The 24,975-nt window shown below is 55.5% G+C and overlaps 1 protein-coding gene across 6 annotated transcripts in view; it reads left to right on the plus strand.

Annotated features, from left to right (window-relative positions):
- CACNA2D2 (calcium voltage-gated channel auxiliary subunit alpha2delta 2) overlaps positions 1-24,975 on the plus strand; it is a 136,916-nt gene that overhangs the window by 90,169 nt on the left and 21,772 nt on the right. For all 6 annotated transcript variants that reach the window (XM_032458434.1, XM_032458437.1, XM_032458435.1 and 3 more), the window contains exons 4-5: positions 14,352-14,411; positions 22,060-22,104. In XM_032458434.1, the coding sequence (XP_032314325.1) occupies positions 14,352-14,411; positions 22,060-22,104 (105 nt within the window). The remainder of the gene's footprint in view (positions 1-14,351; positions 14,412-22,059; positions 22,105-24,975) is intronic.

The following is a 24,975-nucleotide window of genomic DNA, read 5'->3' on the forward strand; positions in this document are numbered from 1 at the left end:
TGGGCAGGACACACAACTCCCCACCTCCTTTGGGCACCCCTCCTGTTTCCTCTGCTCAGCCTGTGCTCTGGGAAAGGGGCAAGAACACCAAGGCTACCCAGGATGACAAGTGTAAGGTCATGCAGTAAAGCTGAGGCTGAGCTCAGGCCCACCGGGGTCTCCTTCTGCCCCCTGAATCATCACCCTGCCCCACAGCGTTCCCCCATTCCATGCTCTCTGATCCACAGCCAGCCTAAGGCCTGCTTCCTCCTCAGAGGGAGCTTGTGATGTCTCATGAGTGAATCAGTGAGTGGGGAAGGGAAGTTTAGTTACACAGCCCCAGGGACAACCCCACACCCTGCCCTCAGAGAACTGTGACTGCAGACAAACTGAGTAACCACCTATGAGCCTCAATTTCCTCATCTGAAAAATGGGTTAGGAATGGGATCTGCTTTGTAGGGGCTGCTCTAGGATTCATGAACAGTGCTGGGGTGCAGTGAGCATGCAGTGGTGTGGCCTGTGACAACCAGTTCGTGTGACAAAAAGTCCTACAAATGCATTTCTGGGTGCAGGAATCCCTCATCAACTGTATATATTTCAGAAACACTTTTTACTCAAAGCCCCGCCTAATCACCTGGCCATGGGTTTCTCCTCCCCCAGAAAACTCCTGATCCTTCCCTGACGTCTGACTCTCTTCCTGGCCTTTCCTATTAAGCCCAAGTGCCACCGGATTCCATGTGGCCAGCACCTCAGCGTTCTTCTATTTTCTCATTGATGCAGTGATGGCAGATTGTGCCATTTTCCCATTTCACAGGGAGGAAAACTGAGGCCAGAGAGCTAAAATCACCTAGTCAGAATTGACCCGAGTCCACTGTGGGTCCATCACTAGAGGGTCCCTCCCATACAAAGTCTAACCCAAAGGGCTGAGATGGAATTCCCAGGGGCTTAGCCAGCTGGGATTCAGGGGTCCCTCTCCTGGGAGATAGTAGAGAACAGACTCCCAGACCCTTGTCCCAGGGGAGAGGGGCTGCAGCCTGAATGGAGGTTGGGGTGGCAGAAATGCCCCAAATAGGCAGGCACGTGCTGCACAGCCGCTGCCCCAGCCTCCCCAGCTGGTGCCATGGCTCTGTGGCCGTTGCTAGGCATCTGTAAGGCCCAGGTGGGCCCTACCTGTCGTGGAGCAGCCGCACAGCATGGGGTGGGCACTGGGCCCAGGCAGGAGCGAGGCCGCCTCCGCCTGCCCGCCCTCCTCTCACTTGGCAGCAGCGAGCAGAAGCCATTAGCGCCTGGCAGCCCGTGTCCCACAGCTCTGACAAACGCCTTAAATGTTGTCGCCAAGGCTCCAGCTGTCCCTTCGGCCGCCTTTACTCCTCGTAATAACCAAGTGTCGAGGCTGATTGGAGCAGCGGGATGCAGCCAGTATTCAGAGCAGCTTTTACCCTGGATGTTTCCACCTGGCTGCCAGGCTGTGCCCACCCCACCCTACGCCTCCAGGCCTTTGTCTGCCTGTCACCTCTGCCCAGGCCCCCAGCATTGCCCCCAGACCAACCAGTGCCCAGCTTTGTGTCCCAGGTTGTGCCCATGCTGCTGCCACCAAAGCTGGTGGGCAGGGATGGGATGGAGTCTCAGGCATCCACACCCAGCAGAGTGGGACGATCTGGCTCCAATTTCCACTCTTTTGGGTGACCTCTGAGAGGGAGCCCCCACTTCCTCTTGGTTCGACTTCATCTCTCAGCCTTGGTGTCCTTGTCGGTGAAATGGGAATGATGATTGGGCTTCATGAGGCTTAGAGGGAACGTGTGTGAAGCAAGGTGTAAATCACGGTGTCCTGTGGAAGAGGCTTGGCCACACTACGACCACAGACACTCTTGGATGGAAGGAGGCTCAGGAGAGCAAAAGCCTGCATCAGCTGATTTGGCCATGACTGCCCTCCTCTCCCCACAGAGAAGCCCACTTGTTCCCACCTCCATAGCTTTGTACTGCTGAGGCTTCCACTTGGAATCCCCTTCCTTCTCTCTGTCTGGCCTTGTCCTTCAAGTTTGGCCTGCTGTTCCCTCTTCCAGGAAGCCCTCCCAGCTTGATCTACCCACACTTCTCTCCCACAGGTTTTATGTGACCTTTTGAGTGGGTCCTAGATGCTCAACATTCTCCTCTTATTGTCTGCCTTCATCCTCACACAGCCTCATGTGGTCAGGACCATTATAAACCCCATTTTAGAGACAAGGTAATCAAGGTTCAGAGAGGGGTGAGCATCAGTCATCCATGTCACACATGGGGTTTCTGGCTCTGCCCCATGGGGCACTGTGGCCACTGATCAGGGAAGTAAACTAAGTCCCACCTTCTGGAGTGGGTGAGCACCCCACCCAGCCCCTGGGCCATGAGGGCTTCCTTCCTGAGACACCCAGTTATAAGCACCAGAGTCCAAGCCAGATTTGATTGGTTGATTTATGAGGTCTCTGATCACTGAATCATTTGTTTACAGGTTCCCTAGCCTTCAGATGGTACAGGAGGGTGATGGACAGAGAAAGGTAAAGAGTGAGTAGTCTCTGCCCATTCATCAGACTTTCCTCAGGGATACAGAGGCGATGGGGCAGGTCGTGGCGTGGGCAGTGATGGTGGTGGTGATCACAAGGAGAAGTGATATGCTAGCGGAGCTGCCAGAGTGGCATGATGGCCATAGTAGTGACGTAGTGGTGGTGGAGGTGATGTTTATAGTGGCATTGATGGTGGATAGTTATATAATAGTGTTGGTGCTTGTGATGATGAGGGTGAAGGTAGCGATGGTGGAGCTGCTGGTGATGGTGGAGATGGTGATAGCAGTACCACTGGGGATAACAGTGCTAATAGTTATGGGCATAACTTTGGCAGTGATGATGGGAGTGGTGCTGGGGTGATGAGGATTATGGTAGCCACAGTGACAGGGGTAGCAGTCGTGGTGAGATGGAATGATATTGGCAGTGGTGATAGGGAATGTTGGTGGTAGTCACGGGAATGTTGAGGGTGGTTAAGTGGAGGTTACTGGTGGTGATGGAGGTAATGGTACTGGTGGTGATGGCGTTGATAGGGTTGGCAAGGCTTCCTGTGGTGTGTACCTCATGGGACAGTCTACCAGGCAGCCCCATACCACATGTGGGCTGTGCCCTAGCAGGAGGCAGGATGCAGTGGGGCTTGCTTGATTCTCTTTTTCTTTTAACCTCCAGTGAGCACAGCCTTCTGGGTAATGAGATGCAAATTGCAAGAAAAGACAATGAGCCAGCCTGTGGCTGGTGGGGCAGCTTTTAGAGTCAGTCTGATTGCCTCCATGCCAATTTGCATGGCATTAGCTGTACATGTCTCCTCCAACAGGCTCATACATTTCATCTGAGGTCACTTGGATGATTGCATTCAACAAAGGGTGGTGACCTGTGATCCAGAGCAGGGACAGGGACAAGGCCACTCTGACCCTGACCTGACCAGGGCTCCAGAGTATGGCACCAAGGAGTCTGGGCCTGTGTAAAAGTCCAGTGGTTGGGCTAACTTCATGGTCAGCCAAGGCTGACCATGGGTCTGGTTTGGCCCACACCATAGTTCTATCTGGGCATGTATTGCACAAATGACAAACAGGCCTTAGGCAAAAGTGAGGCCTGGCTTTTCCCTGGGATGCCTCAGTACAGGTCCAGGCTCTGCCCCTAACTGGCACCATTGCCTAGGCAGTCCCTCCCCCACTGTGCAGTAGGGCCCCCAGCCTCATTGTCTCCACATTGAAGGTGATGATCATCAAGCCAGGCTCTGCCTATGGTGTGCTCAGCCAGTTCTCCACATCAAGGTCACATGTTGCAACTCTCTGAGCAGGCCCATTCTGTCACTGTCACCACCACTTAAGGTTATGCCTGTGATTATTCCTAGAGTGAGACCCGGGGAGCCTAGGCAGGGCGAGACCCAGGTGGATTCCCAAACCCAATCCTGTAGGCCACCTGCCCTGGGGTCCCTGCTGCAAGGTGAGTCAGGGGCCCCTTCCCTGCTGTCCTTGCTCTCTGGCTCCTGCAACTTCTCTGACTCAGTGCATCCCCATGCCCTCCCCCATACAGATGACAGTTGGACCAGGGGCTCTTTCCCTTGGCCCTCCACCTCCAACCCAGCCAATGCCCCCTCAGGCACATCCCTGTGCCCCTCTGGGCCCGCCTCCCTCCTCACTGTCCAACTGCCTCTCCCCCTGAGGTTGGGCCTAATCAGAGCTAATCAGAAAATTATGAGCTGCCTGATTACTGATTAGATTCCTAATGTTAATAGAGTCGAGAAGGGCCCACTCAGGCTGTGTTTTAGGAAAAAGTATAAAAATAACATCAAGGAAAGGGAGCATGGCGGCTGGGCAAGGGCTTGGGTTCGCTTTGGTCACAGGTTGGGGCTCAGGCTCTGCTGTGCTAGTTGGAGCGTGGGGGTGGGGAACAACACTCAGGCTCAGCTTTAGGGTGGAAATACATTTCACAGCAGAGAGGCCTCCTAGCATCCCTAAATTCTGCCAGTGAAGTTGCTACCCCAGGCAGCTTTTCCTACAGAGGCCTCTGTCACGTTCTATGCTCAGGACAGTGGGTCTGAATCGCAGTGGAAGAACTTATTGATGGTATACCACATGCAAGCACGGCCTGGTCTGTACTACTTATGGGCCTACTTATGCCTAGCAAAGGCCAGGCACACAGTAGGTGCTTAATAACCATTTGACAGTTAAGAGGGAACGTCACATCAACACCTTCTCACTGGAATCTCTAGCCTTCTGTCCCTGAGCTGTGGCGGGGTGTAGAGGCATCTGAAAAGGCTTCCTGGAGGAGGGTATTGGAGCACATCAGGAGAAGGCACTGGTCTGAGGCCCAGGCAAGGGGTGCTGAATTCCCCAGGGATCCAACTCCTGGCTGACCTGGCCAGATGAGGGGTGCACATCCACCTTCATCGGCAGCCTCTTACTCTAGCAGGATCCCCATGACTTTTGCTTCCAAACCGTCTCATCACTGACAGCAGCAACTGGGTGGGGCTGGTGGATGACATCTTCATGAGGTCCAGAGTGGGTCTGGGGTCCCAGAGAGAAGACATGAGCAGCTCACACCCCTAAGGCAACCCCTTGGCCCCCCTACATGGGGTGCCCAGTGTGGCCCATACTTAGATTCAGCCTCTCTCTGTGCTCACCTTTACCTCTGCATCATCTTGGATCCCTGTGTTCTGTCAGTGCTGCTTCTGGCCTGGTCTCTGTTGTCTCTGTCCCAGGGAAACCCAGGGCCTCCAAGCCAGTAGGTTCCTAAGGACACCTCCTGATCCAGCCCCCACCAAACTGACCATGGTGGAAGCCTGTGCCTAGCTCTGGGGCCACATAGACCCATGAATCAAGTCCCTTCCTTCAAGAGACCACATCTGGGAGGGAGCTAGACAGAACAGAGACACCATAGGGAATTTTGGAAACCCACCTGACAAGGGCACTAGGCTTCCCGGAGGAGGTAGATGGGCACTGACTCCTAAAGGGTGAGGCAAAGCTGCCAGGGGAGGAGGCAGGAAGGTCGGTACAGGCTCAGGGCACAGGAAAAACAAGGGTAGGGAACCTAAGCATGGCAGAAGTGCAGAGTTCAAGGTCAGCATGGTGGGAGGCATGAGATTGGCAGGGCCAGGCCACACAGGGCCCTGTAAAGGATGGCGACAGAAAAGAGAGGAGTGGTCAGGGCATCTAGGAAGCACTGGATCACTAGATGGGAAGCACAGGGGCCTGTGTGTGAAACCTGAAGGTGTGAGGGCCTGGGGCAGATGAGCCCGTGCCAAGCAGCTTGGGTGGGTGTCTGAAGTTGGGGCAGGGGAGGGGGTGTTCTGGGGAGGTCTGGTCTGGAAGGGGGAAGAGGGAGGTCACAGGAATACGGGGCTTTGGAGGGGAGCAGCTTCTAAAGGGTGACCTTGGGGAAGTGACAGCCCAGCTTGGGTGGGGTTGGTTGAGTAGGATACCCCAATGAGCTCTCAGTCCCTGCCTGGGGCTGGGCTGGGCTGAAGGCCAGGCCAGAGTGCTGGGGGACAGTGGACAAGGGTGATGCTGAGGAGGACAGTCCATTGGCATGATCTTCAGAGGGGGAGAGATCATGCCATGGTGAGAAGGCCCAAGAGAGAAACTGAGTTTGAGGGAAACAGTCAGGAGGCCCCTGGGATGAAGCTGAGGGAAGGGGCAACCCAGGACCTGGGGCTGAGTCTCCAGTTTCCAGAGTGAGTCCACATCCTGCCCTCTGTCCATACCTTGTTCACATCCCCACAACCCTGGGAGGACCCGACTGGGATTCTAGTCCCCATTATTCAGGTGAGAAACGGAGGTCCAGGGAGCTAAAATCAGTGCTTCCCAAAGTACGTGCTGAGCCGGTCACTAAGCCTTAGGAGCTCAGGCCTCCTACGTGGCAGGGGCATTGTCACACACAAGCACACAGACACCCACACGTGTGTCTCTAGAACATGGCCTGATGAGGGGAAAGGAGGTGTTCCACGGTACACTTAAATAAATGATGTGTTGCCCTGCTCCTCTAATCAGAGAGTGGCCAACAGCCCTGGGCCTGATACCCTCACATGATGCTATCTGCAAGTTTTTAAAGGATGAAAGAAACATTGATGAATTACACTGAGTCATCATCCAGAGAGAGGAAAACCAACAAAACTGACAAATTTATGAGAAATTCTACATGGCTCACGAGGGGCTGGTTCACCTGTGGAGATGTGCAGGTTTCATGCTGGGAGCTGAGAGGGTGCCAGCTAGGTTGGCAGGTTCTTACCCATGTGAGCCCCTGAGGGACCATGCTGGGCAGGGCAGTGCCTTGGAAGGAGCCCCAGCAGCCTCAGAGTCCACGTGGCCCAGCCCTCCACTCAGGCTCCTAAGAGCCAAGGTGCTTGCATATGGCTGGGCTCTGGGGCCACAGCCCAATTTGGACCTGACTTAGTGTGTTAGACTTACTGGCTTGGTTCTCATTAGGGAACCTCTCACAGGTGCCTGACAGGGGACCTAGGAGTAGCAGCAGAGACCTGACAGGGCAGGTCCCCAAGAGCTGGTCCTGTCCTGCTGCCCTCAGCACGAGGTTGTGCAGGGCCACACTCATCCCCTCCTGAAGCAGCCAGAGTTGAAATCTCTGAGTGTGGACTTCATCTGCAGTTCAGGACAACTGCTCTGTCATTTCAAGCTGGCCCCTGCAAATGTTCTTCCCAGCCACCAGAGACCCTTTCCCCACCCCCTGCCCTGTTCTTTGTATTGACCATGGTTCTTGCTGAAAGCTAAAACACGGAAGCCAGTGAAATTTATGTTGCCACCTGAGTGCCACTTCACCTCCTTTCCTCCCTGAGAAGAAATGTCTCAGCTCATGGCCTTCCTATTCCTGATGTGAAAATGTCTGCTTTGGGGTTACATACTAGTAATAGGACAGAGTGGAGGTTTTAAGTGTCCTCTCATGGCAAAATACAAGCTAGCAACCATCCTTGGGTGCTCAGAATGATCTGGGAAATCTTACCTGGTCTGAAATTCAAGCTTCTGGACACCAGTTTCCCCAACCCCATCTCCATCTTCATCACAAGCCACCCCTCACTTCTTCAAATTTTTCCTGGGAAATTAAAACACAGGCTGCCCCTTGAAGGCAGGGCCAAGAGGCCACAGGAATCAATAATCAAGGCCAAGATGCCCACAGGGAGTGAGCAAGCCCAGGACTGGGGGTGGAGAGACAGGCGCCCCCTTCTAGAGGGGAACAGCAACTGGAATGAGTTTTTCCCTGTTACATGTATTCTGACCTTTTTGTTTTTTAAGGAAAAAATCCATTTTACTAATTTTTTTTTTTTTTTATCAACTCGTGGAGGATGCTTGTGGCTGGTGAGAGAAAAGGTCAGGGAGCCTGTCACTGCCAACAAACAGTGCAGGCTCATGTGGTTGCTCCCTCTCCACCAGGCGCCCTTTGCAGCTCGGAGTGTTGGTTTTTTCCCTGCAGTTTTGTTTGCTGGAATTTTGGTCTGGGTGTTATGTGTTTGTTTGTTTGTTTGTTTCTCATTGTTCCAATGGTTGTTTTATCTTTAAGCTAAAGCACAGTTAATACAGAAAACATGGGTCAGATGTGTTGTGGGACGGGAGCCGGGTGTGGATGGATGCAGGAAGGAGTGAAAGAAGGGAGGTGGGAGGGAAGGGCTGAGTGCCAGTCCCACCCAGGAGGCGCCGGTGTCAGCAGCACATTTGACAGGAGGGCAAACCCACAGGCCTCTGCATCACCTGCCATGCCTAAGTCATGGGTCCCGTGAGCCCACTCTGCCCATGCTGGTGCACTTGTCTTCCCTGCTCAGAACCCAGCAAAATGGGGATCAGGACAGGACCCATCTGCAGAAGGTTATGGTGAGTGAGGTTGTGCCCATAAAGCTCTGAACAGTCAGAGTCATCGAGACACCCATCACTCACATAGCAGGCACTGTCTGCCCACCTGCACCTCCTGCAGGCCACAAGCTGTGCAAGAACAGGGCCAAGTTGAGATTCTCCTGGTCCCTGAGTGTGGATGTACCTGCTTGAAGAAGGTGGTAGACAGACAGACAAATGTCCACTCAGGCTGAGGTGGCAGGAAGAAAGGACCCACAGGGCCAGGACTCCCCACCTGCCTGCACATCTACCCCATTGTCAGCGCAGCGCCCTCCTTGCTAAGCTGCATCTTCCTTCATTATTATGTAGATATTTTAATTATGCAGATATGTTCTTAGACAGTTTTAAATATGTATATTATTTACTCATTAGACCGTAACAGCTCTGGAAATTGGAAATCTGTATTTAGTATCTATCAGTACACAATACAGAGCTAATACAGGGCCTGCAGGTGGGGAGGGAAGCAGTGAGCAGTGGCAGCAGTGCTGTGCTGGGCAGGGGCTTCTGGGTACCCAGGTGCTTACTCCCTCCCACGGCCTGGGCCCAGTGCCACCAAGATTGAGGGGTGAGTTCAGAGCAGTATCTGAGAGTCCAGTTACTGATCCTCTCCCCTGGGGGAAAAGCAAAGGAACCACTCTGGGAAGCAGGTGGGGAGCATCTGAGTCCGACCAGCCAGGCCCCACCTGGCCAGACCTGGTTCTTCCCTGCATTACCGAACCAAACTTGGGTCCACTTGCCCACGTGCAGAAAGGCCAATCTACTGACACTGGCTTGTGGTAAAGGAAAGTGCTGCGTTTGTTTCAGGGCACCAAGTAAGGAATTGGGGACAGCTAGTGCTCAAAAAGCCCAAACTCCCCGATGGGTTTCAACAAAGTATTTTTGAAGGCCGGCTGAGGGAGGGGTGTAGCAGGGTATGTGATCAGCTCATGCACAGTTCTCCAGTTGACAGTGAGGACTACCAGCTAATGGTTATCTAGTTAACATCTTCCATTTGGTGGGGGTTTTAGCATCTGTAAAACAACTCAGAAAATGTGCATCAAATACTGTAATCTAGGTACTTCAGAGAGGAGTTACAGCAGAGGATATAGGGGAGGGATCTGTCCCCAGAAGGCCCCTTGGGTTCTGCTTGTTTACACCTGGGATGGTCACCGTCCAACAGAGATGGCAGACCTGGGTTTCCACCACTTCCTCACCTGGGGCCCCAGGGCAGTGGTTCTAATGTTCAGTCCCCTTACAGGAGGAGGAACAAAAGAATTCACCTCTCAGGGGTCTTGCTAGGGGTGGGATGGCGAGGGTGAGGAACAGGTATAGTCTCCCTCCTGTCGTTGGATTAACTGTGCCAGTCAGTGAAGCCCTGGCCCAGAGTAGTTCCAGGGGCAGTGTCTGGTATCGTCCTGTCATCATTGCCTTCCTTGCAACCCTCTGCAGTGTTCTCAGGGCATATCCTTGGGGCTGCTGCCCCCAGCCTCCACCTCAGAGCCTCCATCACAGCTTCTGCCAGACTCAGCCTCCAGTGGCACAGATCTCAATTTCCTGTGCCCTGCAGGTTCAGGGCCTTTTATCCTAAGCTTCTCATATTATCTTGGAAGAGAGAGTAGCTATACCTAATTAAGACTAAAATACTTGTACAGTCTTTCCCTCTGGGCTGCACAAAACAAATCCTGTTTGATGGGCAGTTGCTCCCCAGATCCTTTTGGGCTAGACCCCTTACTGTGGGGTGGCTCCAGGTAAGAGGTGTAAGGGCAGGAGCGGGCCCTCAGAGAGGATGGAGAAGCCTGAGAACTCCAGCCCCTCACCTCACCCCTCCCGGCATGCACTGGGGCCTTATCCTCCAGATGTTGGCCTCTGAGGGGGACCCACCATGGCCCAAGGTCCCCTATCTCAGGTCATGGTCTGTCTCAGCTCCATGGCAACTGAGAGGCTGTGAACTTAGTGAAATTCGAAGGTGCCTGTGAAGGGGACTGCTCCCCAGGGGAGCTTTGTCCACAGCCCAGTCCTCCTCTTTCTTGCCTTTTCCTGTAAGAACAGTTTCTGAAACGGAGGGAAATTGGTTGTTAAGTGAAACTCTCTGATAATTGCCTCTGAAATGCCCGCTGTTATCGTGATTGACTTGGCCATGAACAGCCCTGCTCAGCAGTCCCACCATGGTTCCCTTGGCCATGATGGAGACATTGCAGGCCAGGCAAGCCACCATCAGCAACTTCGTAGAAGCATCACCTTCATAGGCAGCCCTCACCCTCCAGGATGTAATGAAGAGGCTCAGAGAGGTTAGACCACACACCTCAGGTCACACAGCTGGCTGAGCAGAGCCAGACTTAAGCCTTTACCCAGGTTCAGAGACACTCTGACCTCGATTTTGTAGCTGTTCATTGAGTACTACTATGTGTCAGGGGCCAGGTTACTATAAACTTGACAGCTGCCAGATATAGCCCCCACTAAGCTCAGAGCTCCAAGGGAAAAACAGACAAAGCATACGGTTCTCTGAGTTCCTTGATGAGGACAAGTGGGAGCTTGGCAGGGGTCAGGGAGTGGTCAGAAGAATGGGGGCGAAGCTAACACCTCAAGAATGAGGGAGTGGAACAGGCTAGAGGAGTCTGGGCGAGAGTGCACCAGGAGGGAGCAGAATGTGTGGGGCCTGGTAGCAGGAGGGCCCCTGGTATGTATTCCCAGTCCTCGTCCCTCTCACCCTCAGTCCCGAGGGGCTGAGTGCAGCCACAGCCTGCCCCGTCCACCTCCCACTCAGCTGCCTTAGCCTTCCTCCCGCACCACCAGGCCCATGTGTTTAGCAGTTTCCACACGTCCAGTGCCCAGGGATGGACTGATTGATCTGTAACACTGAAAAAATAATAATGGCTTGATCGTTAGTGAGGATTAAAAGTAATCCTTTCGCTGCGGCTATTGCAACTCCGTTATTCACGAGTCAGCGGGCTGACCGGGGCCTTTGAGCCCGTGGGACTCCATGAGTTCAAGGAGGCTGGGGGGTGGGGCCCTCTGTCCCTGGGTCTCCCTCACCTTGGCCGCTAGGCCAGGGAGCCTGAGGGGCCGTCAGCCCCCATGTTCCTGAGGCCTGTGAATCCCAGGGTCAGAACTAAGCCCTGAGAGGGTGAAGGAGCTGGCATCACCCGGCCAGTGGGGAAGGTAGGGTCTGGAGAGGACTGCTTCTCAAGGCCATGGCCCAGTTTGGAGACTTCAACTAGTGTCAGTTTAGTGTTTGCAATCCAATCAACCCTGTGGTTTTCTGTGGCCAGGGGCCTGCTCTGGTTGTTCCCACATGTGCCCCAGCCTCAACCCCAACAAAGAGCAGTGGCCTTGGCAGAGCCCCATATGGGCTCCAGGCCCACTCTGAGAAAGGTCTGGAGTCCTTGGGAAGCTGGTGGGCCGCTGGGGGTGGGCAGTGACTGCCCAAGGCTCATCCTCGAGGTGCAGCCCTGGGGGCTGCCCTCTGGGCTCACACTCTCTCATCCAGGCCAGGTGCCTCATGCATGGTCAGTGCTTAGTTAACAGGACTGGCATGACTTGTTAACCATGTGTCCCACAGTAACATCCTCTGAGGAGGGGCACTGCAGGCTTGTGATTCAGAGGCCTCATCCATCCCAGCTGTTGGGGTTGGGGTAGGGGTGTTTGTGGTTGAGGCTGAGAGGAGGCCCCAGGCTGGAAAGGGAGGGACAGGAGTTGGGTGCATAGGAGCCCCTGGGACCTTAAGAAAGCTTTGCCTTTTAAATGCAGAGCCATAATGAGCTGCCAAAGGGTTTAGGGGTTTGGGGAGGAGGGGGTAGCCGTGTGCTCAGATCCACATGTTGAAGGTGCCAGGTGCTGTGTGGAGAAAGATGATGAGGGGCCAGAGAGGATACAGGAGGCTGAGGGAGGACGGTCTGGGCTGGGATGACCAGTGGGTGATCTGAGAAAAATCAATGGTGGAATGTAGGGGGATGTAACAAGGTGGATGGTCTCATTTCAAGAAGGGTGTCATGAGCTCCAGTGTGCCTGGGGGTAACCCCAGGTGTCCAGGAACTCAGGAGGGGCCAGGATTGGAGGCAAGACCTGGGAGGTGTCTGGGACTAGAAAGGCCTGTGGCCCTAAACCCCACCTAAGCAGGCACTGCAGTAACAGGTGGGCAGAGGACAGAACCTACAAGAAAGATAATGGGGTAAGAGGAGAGGGAGGTGGAGGCCAGTGGGGACTCAACATTGTGAAGCGAGGCGGTTTGACTCTGAGACGGACTTTCCCACCCTGCCCCCAGGTCCCTCATCCTCATATCCTCCCCAGCATTCAGTGCTCTTGGCCTGAGGAGGAGAGGGTGCCAGGCCCAGTGGGAGTGGGGCTGGCTCTGGATGGCCCCTCTAACTGCCAGGGGTGGCATCCTGCCCATAGAGTGGAGACTGCAGCTCTCCTGGGAATCCCCAGGTCGTCCCCCCCCCCACCACACTGTTTCATGCTGGAAGGGAGGAAAAGCTGGTTTCCCACTTCCCCCGAGGGGCAGCTTCCAGGCTTTATTAGAACCTCCCTTCTGGGGCCCACAAGCCTTTAGGCCTGGGCTGATGGAGGGGAGCACTTCTGTTGAATACCAAGGGGCCAGGGCCTTCTGAGTAGGGCTGGAGGCCCAGAAGACAGGACCCTACTGCTCCACCCACGGGGTCGAGGCGGGCAAGGTGTTGGGGACCAGAGCCCATCCCCCACCAAGAGCCACTCTATCTCTCCCAGGCCTGGTGGGCCCTGTGGAGAATGCCTTCAGACCTTAGTCATGGGCTAGGCAAGGCAAATTCGGTGGTGAGGGCCCAAGCCCAACCCAGAGTCACTCCGTGAACTTAGGCAGGCTACTCACCACCTGCATGCCTGGGTATCCTCATCTGAGGAGGATGTGTCAGGCACATTGTGAACGGGGACAGGTACACATGATGTGTCTCTGGCCCAGGGGACGGCTTGGATGCAGTAGGTGACCCGTTCAGGGTGACAGTCATCATTATGATTAACAGGACGTCACTGCACTCAGCTCTGTGGCAGGCCCTAAAGGGCCAGACTCAGTCCTGTCCTCAAGAGCCCCAAGATTTAGTAGAGGGACAGGATCCATGGAGATACAAAATAAGAATCTCTGGGCATCCAGGATTCAGGCCCAGAAGGTAGTCTGATTCTGGTGCCTCCTAAAGGAAGTCTTCCCTGATGTCCCAAGTTCCCACAACACTGAGCTTCCCAGAAGCACCTCAATTATTCCTACCCTGGTTGTTCTGTCCAGTTATGAGTCTGTTTCCCTCTGTGAACTGAGAGACAACAGGGCTGACTCTGCCATATCTCCGCACATCAGCACAACCTGGTGCCAGGTGTGCCAGGTAACAAGGTGTGAACAGATGCAGCTGTGCTCATGGGCAGAGTAGTTGACGGAAGAGACTGCAGGAACCAGCACCAAAGGACAGGCCAGGCTTGTGTGGACAGAAGGCTTGGCAAGCCCTGCTGGAAGGAAACTCAGGAAGCCAGGACAGAGACAGTGGTGCTGGGCTTAGGTGGACAGAGGTCAGCTATGGGCACCTCCTGCTGGACCCTGAACAAGCTGGGGGCAAAGGTGCATCAGCAAGGCACTCTCACTTCTGGCAGTTCACCCTTGGCTGGAGAGGGCCTTCCTTTTGGCACTGGGCTGACACTGGTTTGTAGTGGATAGAGAGTGACAGTGGACTTGGTTCCAGAGCCTAAGTCCCAGTACATCCTGGGGATCCCCCTGCCATCCTATGGGCAGGAGGTGTGGCTGAGCTGAAGTCCCGGACGTCCCATGGAGACGCCCCTCAGATCACTCTCTGCAGGCTTCACCTTGTCTATGGGAACCTGCTGTGGGTAGGAAAAGGGCCCACACAGTGAGATGGAGAATTTTTGGTGCCATGGAATCTCTGGGAGTCTGGCAGGATGTCCAGGGGGTCCCTGAGCCAGCCTGGCCCCAGGGAGCACTGGGGAGGGAGAAGGCTTTGGGCTGGGCATGGCCTTTCCTCAGCCTCTGACCTCCCTGTGCTCTGTCCCTCAGAGACTGGCCGATGCTGCAGAGAACTTCCAGAAAGCCCACCGCTGGCAGGACAACATCAAGGTAAGAATTGCCATGCCCTCCTCAGCCCCTAGGACCTGCCCACCCCCGGCAATTGTGGATGTGAATGCAGGGGAGGAGGGAGGGGAGGCTGCCCAGCCCAGACCCACTGGAAGTGCTTCGAAAGCTCCTTGGGGTGGAGCCAGCAACCGTTTGAGGCTCCCCTTGGTGCTGGGATACAGGGTGCAAATATGAACCTCTCATTTTACCCCAGAGGAGCTGTGGAGTCTCCCATGAGCAGATAGGCTGCTCTGAAGTGATGCTTCCCAAACTTGGTGTCCCCTTGGTGGTTAAGGAGATGTCTAGACTCCTAGAGGACCCCTGGGGCAAAGAGGCCTCTTGACTCCAGTACTTTCCAGACTTTAATACACTGACTTGGAAGAGAAGCTGGGAGAAGGGACCCTATCCCCTTCCCAGACTTCCCTGAGCAAGCAGCCTGTCTCTAGAAGGCCCCCAAGCTGGAATCGAGGAACAGGCTGTCACAGCCACAAAAACCTCTCCTACGACCAGTAGAGCTCAGAGGGAGCTCAGGTGCTGAGCAAGTGGAGGCTTGAGAAGCTGGGAGCAGGACTCTTCTTGAGGACGAAGGGCCCAGAATGCGAGGGAGAGAAGGAAAGCCTCACTGGCCCCCCAGCCTCAAGCCCAGGTGGCTCACAAATTCAGGCAGCTGTGTTTGATTTGGGCCGGGGCTGGATACACCTGCACCCTTTCTGTCAGGGTCCCAGTAAAGCAGAAGAGAGGCTGAGGCAGGGTTCCTCCCAGACTCAGGGAACCCTCGATGCCAAAGATGATGGAACCGTCAGGGACCAGACCAGTTGGCAGGCCTCTGTGTCCACAGCTGCTCAGGCATGTGGGCCACACCTCCCAGTGGTCCCTGTACTAAACACCGGGAGAGGCACCAAGAGCTGTCCCCTGGGACCCAGAGGACCAATAAGGGGTGGCAGGGAGCCCCTTGACTCATTCCAGCTCTGAGCCACCTCTAGGAGGCAGGAGGGATTGTTATCCCTACTTAACTGATGAGAACCCTGAGGCACAGAGTGGTTAGACCTACCTGAGGTTAGCTGCTAGGAACAGATTCACAGCAGGGCTGTCAGTTACAAGAGGTTCATGCCTATGAAGCAGACCCCCTAAACCTGTTTCTCCTCCCTGGTCCCCATGCTCCCAGGCCACCCTGAGCCCACACCCCTGCACTGTTCCTTTGCTGCCCCATGGGTGCTGAGTGCTACCCTCAGGGAGCTCACGTGGGGTTGAGGTTAACAGATGATTTTTTTAAACTGTGAACGCATGAATGAGCCAGTGACTCCCTGGACCTATCTCCTCTCCCTAGGAGCCCAGGGTGGCCTTTTTCTTCCTCCCCATCCCAGCACCACCACCATCACTGGGCCAAGTGCTTCCCCAGCCTCTTAGCAGAAACATTCATGGCAGCAGGCACTTGCCCTCACTGTCAGCTCGGACCTGCCCCCACCTGCAAATAACCCCACCCGAAGACTCCCTGCAAGGACCAGCCTGAGCCTGCACTCAGGGCCCCAGGATCTGGCTGTCCCTACCTCTCTTATCAACCTCACTCCTCCCTCCCCTCCTCTTGTGCTCCAGCCACCCTGAACACCTCACTCCAGGCCCCTTCCTGGTCTCTCCACCCTGAATGCCCTCTGTTCCTCCTGGAGGCCCAGCTTGTCTTGTCCCTTCCCAGCGCAGCTACTTCCGCTCCCCAGACCATTAGCTCCTCCACTTTCTGGGCATCCAGAACCCTCCGCTCCTGCTCTGGCCCTTCTTTTGTTTCTGATGTATCTGCTTCCTCCCCTCCCCACCCACGGCAGGTGTGCAGAGTAGACACAGGAGAGGGAGCAAAAGAATCAGGGAATAAGGGAATGAAGAGACCCATCCTCAGCCTGGCTTTCTTTCCCTCCCAGTCCAGGCCCCAAACAGGAAGACCAAGAGGCTCCCTTGGCCCCAAACCTGTTTTCTCTTCATGACTGCAGAAAACCCAAGATTTCCAAGAGTCTTTTTACTGGACCCCTGGCCCCTGACTCCTGATTTTCAGCTGCTCCCTAAGACAGGAACAGCTTATCCCAGGTCATAGTGGACACCGTGGGGGCCTGCCAGGAAGCAAGGCCCAGGTCTCAGGGGTGTCCAGGGAATGCTGAGATAGGTGCTGCTTGAGGGCCCGCTCCCTGCACACTGGGTCACAGTGCCTGTGCGACCTAGCAAGGGCTCACCCCTCTCTGGGCTTCAGTTTCCCCAATAGGCAAAGGACCAGCTGGTGTTGAGGCTGCCTGTCAGCCCAGGTGTGATGTGTGAAAGGGTCAGCACACACATCAGGCCACATGAATGCAAGTTGGTGATGGTGTGGGTGCATTTCTGGCCACACCAGCCCCTGGGCCCTGGGTGCTCCTGTCCTGAGATGAGGCAGGAGAGGCCTCTGCTGGCCCCATCCCCCTGGCTTGACCCAAGAAGCCTCCAGCTATGGGTGTGACCACAGAGCCAGCTGGGCCCACCTCTCCCAGTCCATCAGTCTGCTTGTCTGTGTGTGCCACCAGTATCTTGGGCAGGATGGAGCTGTAGTCACCCCCTCCTTCTCAGCTGCAGGGTCAGGGCCCTTCTCTTCCCCAGAAGTGCTGAGCTGCCCACCTGCTGGGCTGAAAGGCATCAGTGCTAATGGTGGGCTGCCAGGGAGAGCTCCAGGCAGGGACTGTCTATGCAGCGGGGATACAGGGACTTGAGGCTGTGAAAGGCACACCAGCCACCCTTGAAACCATGTCCTTCCCAGTGACCTTCAGGAGGGAACAGATAAGGAAGCATGTTCCTCCCCAGCACTCAGGAACATAAGCACGCCCAACCTGTGTGCTACAACCCCAGTGTCAAACTCAGGCCCTCCACACAAGCCAGGCCTTCTCCCAGGAATGCCCTTACCCACTTCAGAAGGGCAACGCTGCCCTCTCCACTGAACTCCCTAGGGTACTTCTTTCTGGCCCCAACCATAGCATTGGCACCCTCCCTGCCCACAGCATCCGCCTTTGGTTCCTCCATCACAGATAGTTCCCAGTACAGTCTCCCCCAGACCAGTGTCCCAGTGCGCTCACCTGTCTGCCCCACTCACAGCTCCTCTAGGTCAGAAGCAGTTAGGCCTGACTCAGTGCTGCTCACCACCTGTCCATGTGCCCAGCTGGGTGCCCTGTGGACAGAGGGACCAGAGCCTCAGTCTTCTTACCTCTGAAATGCAGAGGATGGCACTCTGCAGTTCTGGGCACAGAGGATACCCTGGGCCCACGGGGCCAGACTGGAATCCACTACATGATCAGTAGGGTGTGGTCCTCCCCGTGTCAACAGCACACAGTAGATCTGCAGGCAGACCTCTGAGAAATGAACAGTGGTGCACGTATACACATACACACACACACACAGTTGTACCATCAACACCAGCCCAGGGACTCAGGAACTTGGGGGGATCATGGAGTCTGCAGGGTCAGAGCTGAGACAGGAGAGCAAGGGGGAAATGTCTGGATGTGGAGGCTCCCCCGCTCCCTTCCCTATTCCCAGGTCATGACTCCACACTCCTGTCATGGCAGGGACAGGGAACCCCTAGCCACAGCCCTGGCCACAGCCCTTGGACACCATGGCCCTTGTTAGCAGGTAGCACCTCCCAGACAGGCAGCAGGTGCTCTGGTGCCCATAACACTTAGGGTAGATGAAGATAGTCTGCCTGCCGGACACTGTGCCTGGTGCCAGCACCTCACTGTGCCATCATTATCTGCCGTCTAAGCTGCCACCAGGGAGGAGCTGGGCCAGGGCATGGGTCGGGGAGGCAGGAGAGGCCATTGGTCCCAGGGCCTCAACGCCAGCACCAGGGCCTATAGGAGACAAAGCCCTGCCCTGAGAGTCTAATGGAAGAAGCAGCCCTGCCCTGGGAAGACTGATGGGAGAGGTAGCTGTGCCTGGAAAACTAAAGGGAAGGCTGTGAAGGCTGGGCCAGGCCGAAGAGCCAGCTGGACAGGACAGGTGGCTCCTGGGCCTGAGGTCTGCCCCAGCCATCGGGCCTGCTGCCTGCCTCTCTGCCAAGCCGGCAACAGATGGCGCTCTCAGAAAACAATCCTCTTGGCTGAGCTCAGCTGGCAGTAAGCCAGGGCAGGAAGGCCAAGCGTCCTCACTGGTGCAGCCTGGTAGCTGGCCTGGGCCCTGCACGGGGGCCTAGTGAGCAAGCAGCAGTCAGGTCTGAGCAGGCCACAGCAGCCGCCTGCCGTGGCACCATAGATGCCAACCGCTGTCCCCCATACTCACCCCATGTTCACCTGCTCCCCACCTGCTGACGCCCCTTGTGCCCGAGCTCAGCTCCGGCTAAGGAAAGCATGTGTATCATCGCTTTCAAGGGCCATGTGGGACCCCCAGCCCCAACCCTCACGTGTCATGTATGTACAGAAATCCACACAGGGATTAGGCATGCGTATGAATTTACAGGGAGGTATTCTCCCCACTCCCTGCTCAATTCAAGCAACATGGCCCCCAAAATACCAAGTAATGGAGGAGGCGTCAGAAGTGTAGACCCTGGACATTAAGGACACACTTTTCACCCCAGTCAGAGGGTTTCTTTCACATCAGGCCCCTCCCGGGACTGGGGAGTTGCAAGCATAAGAGGCCCACTCTTGGGTCAGGTTGGCCTTAACCCCTGGAGAAGCCTCCCTCTCTGTCCCTTTAGCATCCTCAGAGGAGGCATCAGCATTCTGATTTCACAAGTGGAAAATGAAAACCCTGAGATGAGGTAAGAGGGAGGGTATAGCTCAAGTGGTAGAGCACATGGGTAGCATGCATGAGGGCTGGGGTTCAATCCCCAGTACCTCCTCCAAAAATAAATAAATAAATCTAATTACCTCCCCACTCTAAAAAGAAAATGTAAAAATAATAATAATAAATAAATAAATAAAAGAAGAAGCTTGTGAGATGAGGTAAAGCCTCACTGAGGCTGCAGGATTTAACAGGCACCCTTGCCCCATTGGCAAGATGGAGGGGACCCCCAGGAGTCCTCATGGGGTCACAGGGACTTGTGAGGCTTCAGTCTCAGTTTTCACTCATTGCTCAAGATCCCAGAGCTCATGTGTTCAGGTCAGGATTTGAGGCCAAGTCCCTTAGCCAAGGCCTCTGTGCATAATCGCTAGGTGATACTGCCTCCTCGTTGTGTCCTAGAGGCCAGACACTAGCAGTGGACATGGGGCACCATGCAGGCCAAAGCGGATATGGAGGCCTTTTCTAGGGACCCTCCTATCCACCCCTGAGGCCCCATCCTGCCACACCCCTAGCTCCACATCACATCAAGCATAGTGACCACAGCTGGGTTTACAATGTATTTTCACACATGTGACCTTGCCTGCCACTGTCCCATCCTAAGGACAGGGCATAGGCTGGCCCTCTCAAGATTGGGGAGGCAGGGAGGAGGCCTTCTCACATGTATCCAAGCCCTGGGGGACAATGACTGCATCCAGATTCTTGAGCTCCACCTGCAGTCCACAGGGATTAGAATCCTCCCGTGTGACATCTTCCCCCTGTGTCACCGATGCCACCAACATCCAGTCCTCTACTGAGACCATGAAACAGCAGGACAGAGAGACAAAGGGAGCCGTTGGACCAGCTGGAGGGATGGCCCAAGTGAATGACAGGTGTCTCCAAGGGACAGCCCCGGTCAGGCAGGACCCAGCCACAGCCTGTGCGGGTCACTCTGGAGGCCTAGACTGAGCGACCCCCACCCATGCCCTTTTCCATCCTTGCAGAAGGTTTGCCTAAAAAGTCGGTGAGTGAAGCCCCATGTTCTAATCTGCAGTCCTCCCACTGTGCCTGCCTGTTTTCATTATGGAGGGAAAGAGCATCAGAGCCGTGTTTATAACCCCCTTTTAGATAACAAATCACATTTTCTTTTCGCCAGCGAGTGTGTTGAATTGATATTTCTTCCCCTCGGTTTAATGGGTTTGTGTGTTCAGGAATGATCTTCATCAACCGAAACTCCTTATTGTGTTTGATGTAATGTCAGCTTTCATTACGCGCTTTGGTCAGAGCTGGGCCCAGGGAAAGGCCGAGCACCCCGGAGCCTGGGCCCTGGCCCCGGCTCTCAACCCTGGGCCCACCTGAGTACCAGTCTGTCTGGACTGGTGAGTGGGCAGGTGTGGGAGGGGTGGGAGATGAGTCAGGAAGGCAGGTTGGAGCCAGGGTGTGATGCCTTTTTAATCCCTGCCAGTGTCCCCATCTGTATAACGGGGTCACAGGGCTGTTGCAAGGTTCTAGAACGGCAGATGCCTCAGAGGACTGGAACTGTCACCTCGCCTTTGGTCTTTCATTCAGCAGGAGGTTGTGGTCTTACCCAGGCATGGTGCCGGGCATGTAGTCAATGTTCCAGAATGCTTGGACTCTGCCTGCAGGTCCAGCCAGTGGCCTATACCCCCAGACCTCAGGTGGGAGACAACCCACAACAAGCCCCAGTACCAACCACCTCAAACCATGGCCTCAGACCCAGCACCTGGACCGTCACCAAGGTTAAGCCCCTCCCTGAAGCATGAGGAGCCTGAGCTCAGAGAGGGAACAGTGCAGCCTTGAGGTCACACAGCAAATGGCACCCAGTCAGGCCCAGGTAAGGGGTGGCCAAGGTGACTTCTGCCCAGCAAGGAGTAAGTGCTGGCTCTGTGCTTGCTGTTTTACAGCCACACCCTTGGGGGCACACTTATCATCACCCCCATTTTCAGACCACAAAGAAACAGGTGAATGACGGGCTGCCAGGGCCACGCTGCAGGGTTTTGCTGCACAAAACAGGGCCGAGGAGCACCAGCAGAGGGTGACTTGGACAGTGGCCCTATCTCGTGTCCTGGCCCTACGGCCTGTCGAGGCAGGGGTGGGGTGGCCCCTCCTGAGTGGATGGCACCTGATGGCACCAGACTTACCTTCTGGCGGCCTCTGTCAGCTGTGCTCAGTTCTGATTAAAGATCATTAAACATGAAATTAGCCCGTTTGTGTTACGGGTCCCCGGGGTGGCCGGTGATTATGACATGCAGATGGCCGAGAACCCAGGCGGCGGGCAGGCGGGCGAGGCCAGGACAGGCGGCGCTAGCATAGGCAGGCGAGGGCCGGGAGGCAGGCGCGGGGGCCGGGCTTTGTTTTCTCCCGCTCCTGTTGTGTAAACCCCCTTGCATTTCACAACAAATCACAGATAATTAATAAGTACATGCCCGTAATGAGCAGGCTTTTTAATAGAAGAAATTGGAAGATGCGGTGTCGAGTCATTATTTCACTCTTTCCCAGACTCGGCTCTATTTTTCGATCTTCTCACTTCCCCATTGGTACTGCTTCAGCTGTACCAGGCTGGCTCTGACCCTTCCTCCCAACAGGGCTGCAGTGCAGAGACCCTGGTCCTGGCATCGGGGAGCCCAGGGGATCACAACCCAACCAGGGTACTACATCCCCCTGGAGCCTGTGAGGATCCCTGAGGATGGTCTGGCTGGGGTGGGGGTGGGGCATCCCCAGCCTGACTCATCCAGCCCTTCCTGGATGGCAGCTCTGGAAAGGGGAGGGGGGAGTCTCTGCCCCAGAGCAATCTGGGGGGCTGTTCCAGGCCTTGGAGCTAGGGGTCCTGGCTGCACCTCAGGAGACCATGAGTGTTGAGGCCTCTCTCCCCCACCAGGAGGAAGACATCATATACTATGATGCCAAGGCTGATGCTGAGCTGGTAAGTGTCCCCACCTGCACTGGGGGAGGGGGAGCTGCCAGAGCCACACCCCATCTCTGGGACCTAATGGCCTCCGCTGTAAAATGAGTGTTAGGACCCAGCCCTCTTCAGCATTCTGAGTTTGGCCCTGCAGAGTTGTTGGTGGCACAGGTCCCCACCCTACACCTCCCACAACTCCCTAGAGGCCCTGACCCCTCCAGGGCTGTCTCTGTGGCACCAAGGGGCACAGCTTCACTGCACGGTTTAGGGTTGGCCCAGCCCATTCCTGGGCAGGGTGGTGAGGTGCTTGGACCTCCTCCCCACATCAGTTCAAGTGCCCACACTGGGAGGACAGAGGGATGCTGAGTGCTGCAAGAGTAGTGGAGAGAGGGAGCACGTGGGGAGGGCTTCCTGGAGGCAGGCAGGCAGGGCTGGGATGCAGGTGTGTCTCAGGTCAGTGCAGCTACCCTTCCCTGTGGTGTGGGGAAAGCGGCTTCAGTGTGCTGACCATCCCACAGCCTGGGCCCACAATTAGTGTTGGCCCTGAGCTAAGTCAGTCTCACCCACGCTGTAGAGGCAGCCCAGTCCCTGTGCCCTCAAATGGAGGAGAGGGCTCTGGCTCATCAGGGGTCACCACCCCGGAAGTGGTAGTGCTGGGACTGGAGAACCCAGAGCTAACCCTGCTCTTCTGCCTCTACATCATTGACTAGCTCATGTCTGCTTGGGTAGCCCTGTGACATAGAGAGGTCCCTATTACCAGAGGACTCACATGAAAAATATGTGACCATTTGGGTGGGAGGAGGCCTACAGAGGAGACAAGAGTGTCTGAGGATGCAGGGCATGTGGAATGGACAGTGTTTGGCGAAGCTGTAAAGTTCCAAGTTCATCTGCCAACTTTGAAGCAAAAGTAGTTGAACATGACTATCTCCTTTGTAAACAGAGGTGTCACAACTCAGTCTCTGGGGTCCCACCTGTGCTGGTTGGTGCAGGAGACCCCAAATCGAGACTTCTACTCCCCAGCCTATTGACCTGGGGATTTCCTGTGGTGAACAGGAGGTATCCAGTGGCACCAGGAGGTGAGCAGACAGGAAGGGACACCTGCAGAGGGTCTGTGGCATCAGGCTGGCCTGGGTGAGCCTTTAGGAGGGCAGCCGGGAAGGAGACCCGAGGAGGAGGAGTGGAGGGGCTAAAGCAGGTGTGCTTCCCCCTTGGCTGAGCCTCCGTGGCTCCCAGAGAAGTTGCTAAAATTAAAGCTGGAATCTGAAATTCAAATGAAGAGCGAACCTTTAATTAGACCCTGAATCTAATTCCTTACCCCCCTCGGCAACGGGCTGTAATTTTAGCAATCAGTGCATTAAATATAAACCAGGAGACTGCGGTTGCCCGCCGTGCAAAGTCCCTGGGCTTGAGGGTGGCACTGAGGGGCTCCTCGGCCAGTCTTTTGCCTGGCCCCCTACCAGGACACCAAAATCCCTGCTCCCAGCAGCCCCCAGCCGCTGGCTCTAAATCTCTGATTCCCTGCCCCCAGCTGCTGGGAGACTAGGGACTACCCAGGGAGGGAGATTCACCCCAGGTAGGGCTGGGCTAGGGTCAGTTAGGTCAAAAGCCCGACCCTCCCAGCTCTGGTATAAATATCAGCATGTGCACATTCACCAGCTCTCCTGCTTGTTGTGTTGTGTTGTTTTGTTTTTTTAATCTTTGCCAGAGGTACAGTTAGAGATCTTTCTAGACCATTTACTTTTAAATTACCAGCCAGAAGGTGGGGGGGGGGGGGAAGAAGGAAGGAAAAAGTTCGCCAGCTGATAGCTTATCAGAACAGAATCCAAATGTCACATTAGTTGGGAAAGTTGGGAGATTAAATTTTCCAGCGCCCTTCATCTGCCACTGACATTTCGGGGGCTTTCTTCTCCCGCATCTCCCCCTCCTCACAACAGAACGTGAGTGCCTCATGCCTCGGAGGTGGCCAGCTCCCCGCTCTGGTCTCCATGCTGGGTAGCTGCCTTCCCTGGCTTTACAGAGCATCCAGAAGCTTCTGAAGGTCCTCCTAGGGTGTGCTGAGGTGGGCAGAGGGTGGCACACTGGGTGAGGGACAACGGAAAGGCAGCGGATGGCTTGGATTTGGTGTTCAAAAACCTACCCTTGAAGAGATGAAGAGTGTTTGCAGCAGGCCCTTTAGAGCCTTGCCAACCCCAACACAGGCCAACGGCTTCACCGCCCCCAATCCAGCCGGGGTGGGGAAAGCACAGCTGGCTGAATGGGGAGGCACAATCACCCTTTCCCCAGACGAGACACAGCCTGGGCGAACGCCTGTAGGCAGGAACATGATGGGTGTGCCCAGGACCCAGTGAGCAGTGGGGTCGGCTGTCACGACATCCACGAAGGAGAGGAAATGAGCTGAGCTTTGTGCTGAAAGTGGTCATGGGGTCGTTGAGGGGCAGTGAGGGAGTGTGAAGGTGCTTCAGCTGCTGACATTCCCTCCTCCCAGGACATGAAGCCCCCCAGCTTTGCCCCTGCCCTGCCTTGGTCTCCGTCTCTCCTTGCCTCCCCATCTGGCTTTTCCCTGTCTTCCCCTTCACTCTCTACCTCCATCTTCCCTCCTCCCTTGCACACCTGCACTCGTGCCTGCCCACCCCCTCTTGGCTGCGGCATCAACTCTGTAGTCGCAGACCTACTCCTGCCAGCCTGTGGTAGTGGGCGGGGGCGCACAGCGCATGCCCAGCCTGCCCGGCCGAGAGATGCCATAATTGGCACCTGTCAGGCGGCTGCAGCTCATTTTAGAAAGTCAAAGGGGGCCTTTATAGTCCTGCTGCTAGCAGGCGCCGCAGACCCTCCCTCTGGAGGTTGCCTGGTCTCAATGCTGGCCCCTACTGGAGCCAAGCTCCCAGGACTCAC

The sequence above is a fragment of the Camelus ferus genome, chromosome 17 (genome assembly GCF_009834535.1).
Source record: "Camelus ferus isolate YT-003-E chromosome 17, BCGSAC_Cfer_1.0, whole genome shotgun sequence".
Lineage (NCBI taxonomy): Eukaryota > Metazoa > Chordata > Mammalia > Artiodactyla > Camelidae > Camelus > Camelus ferus.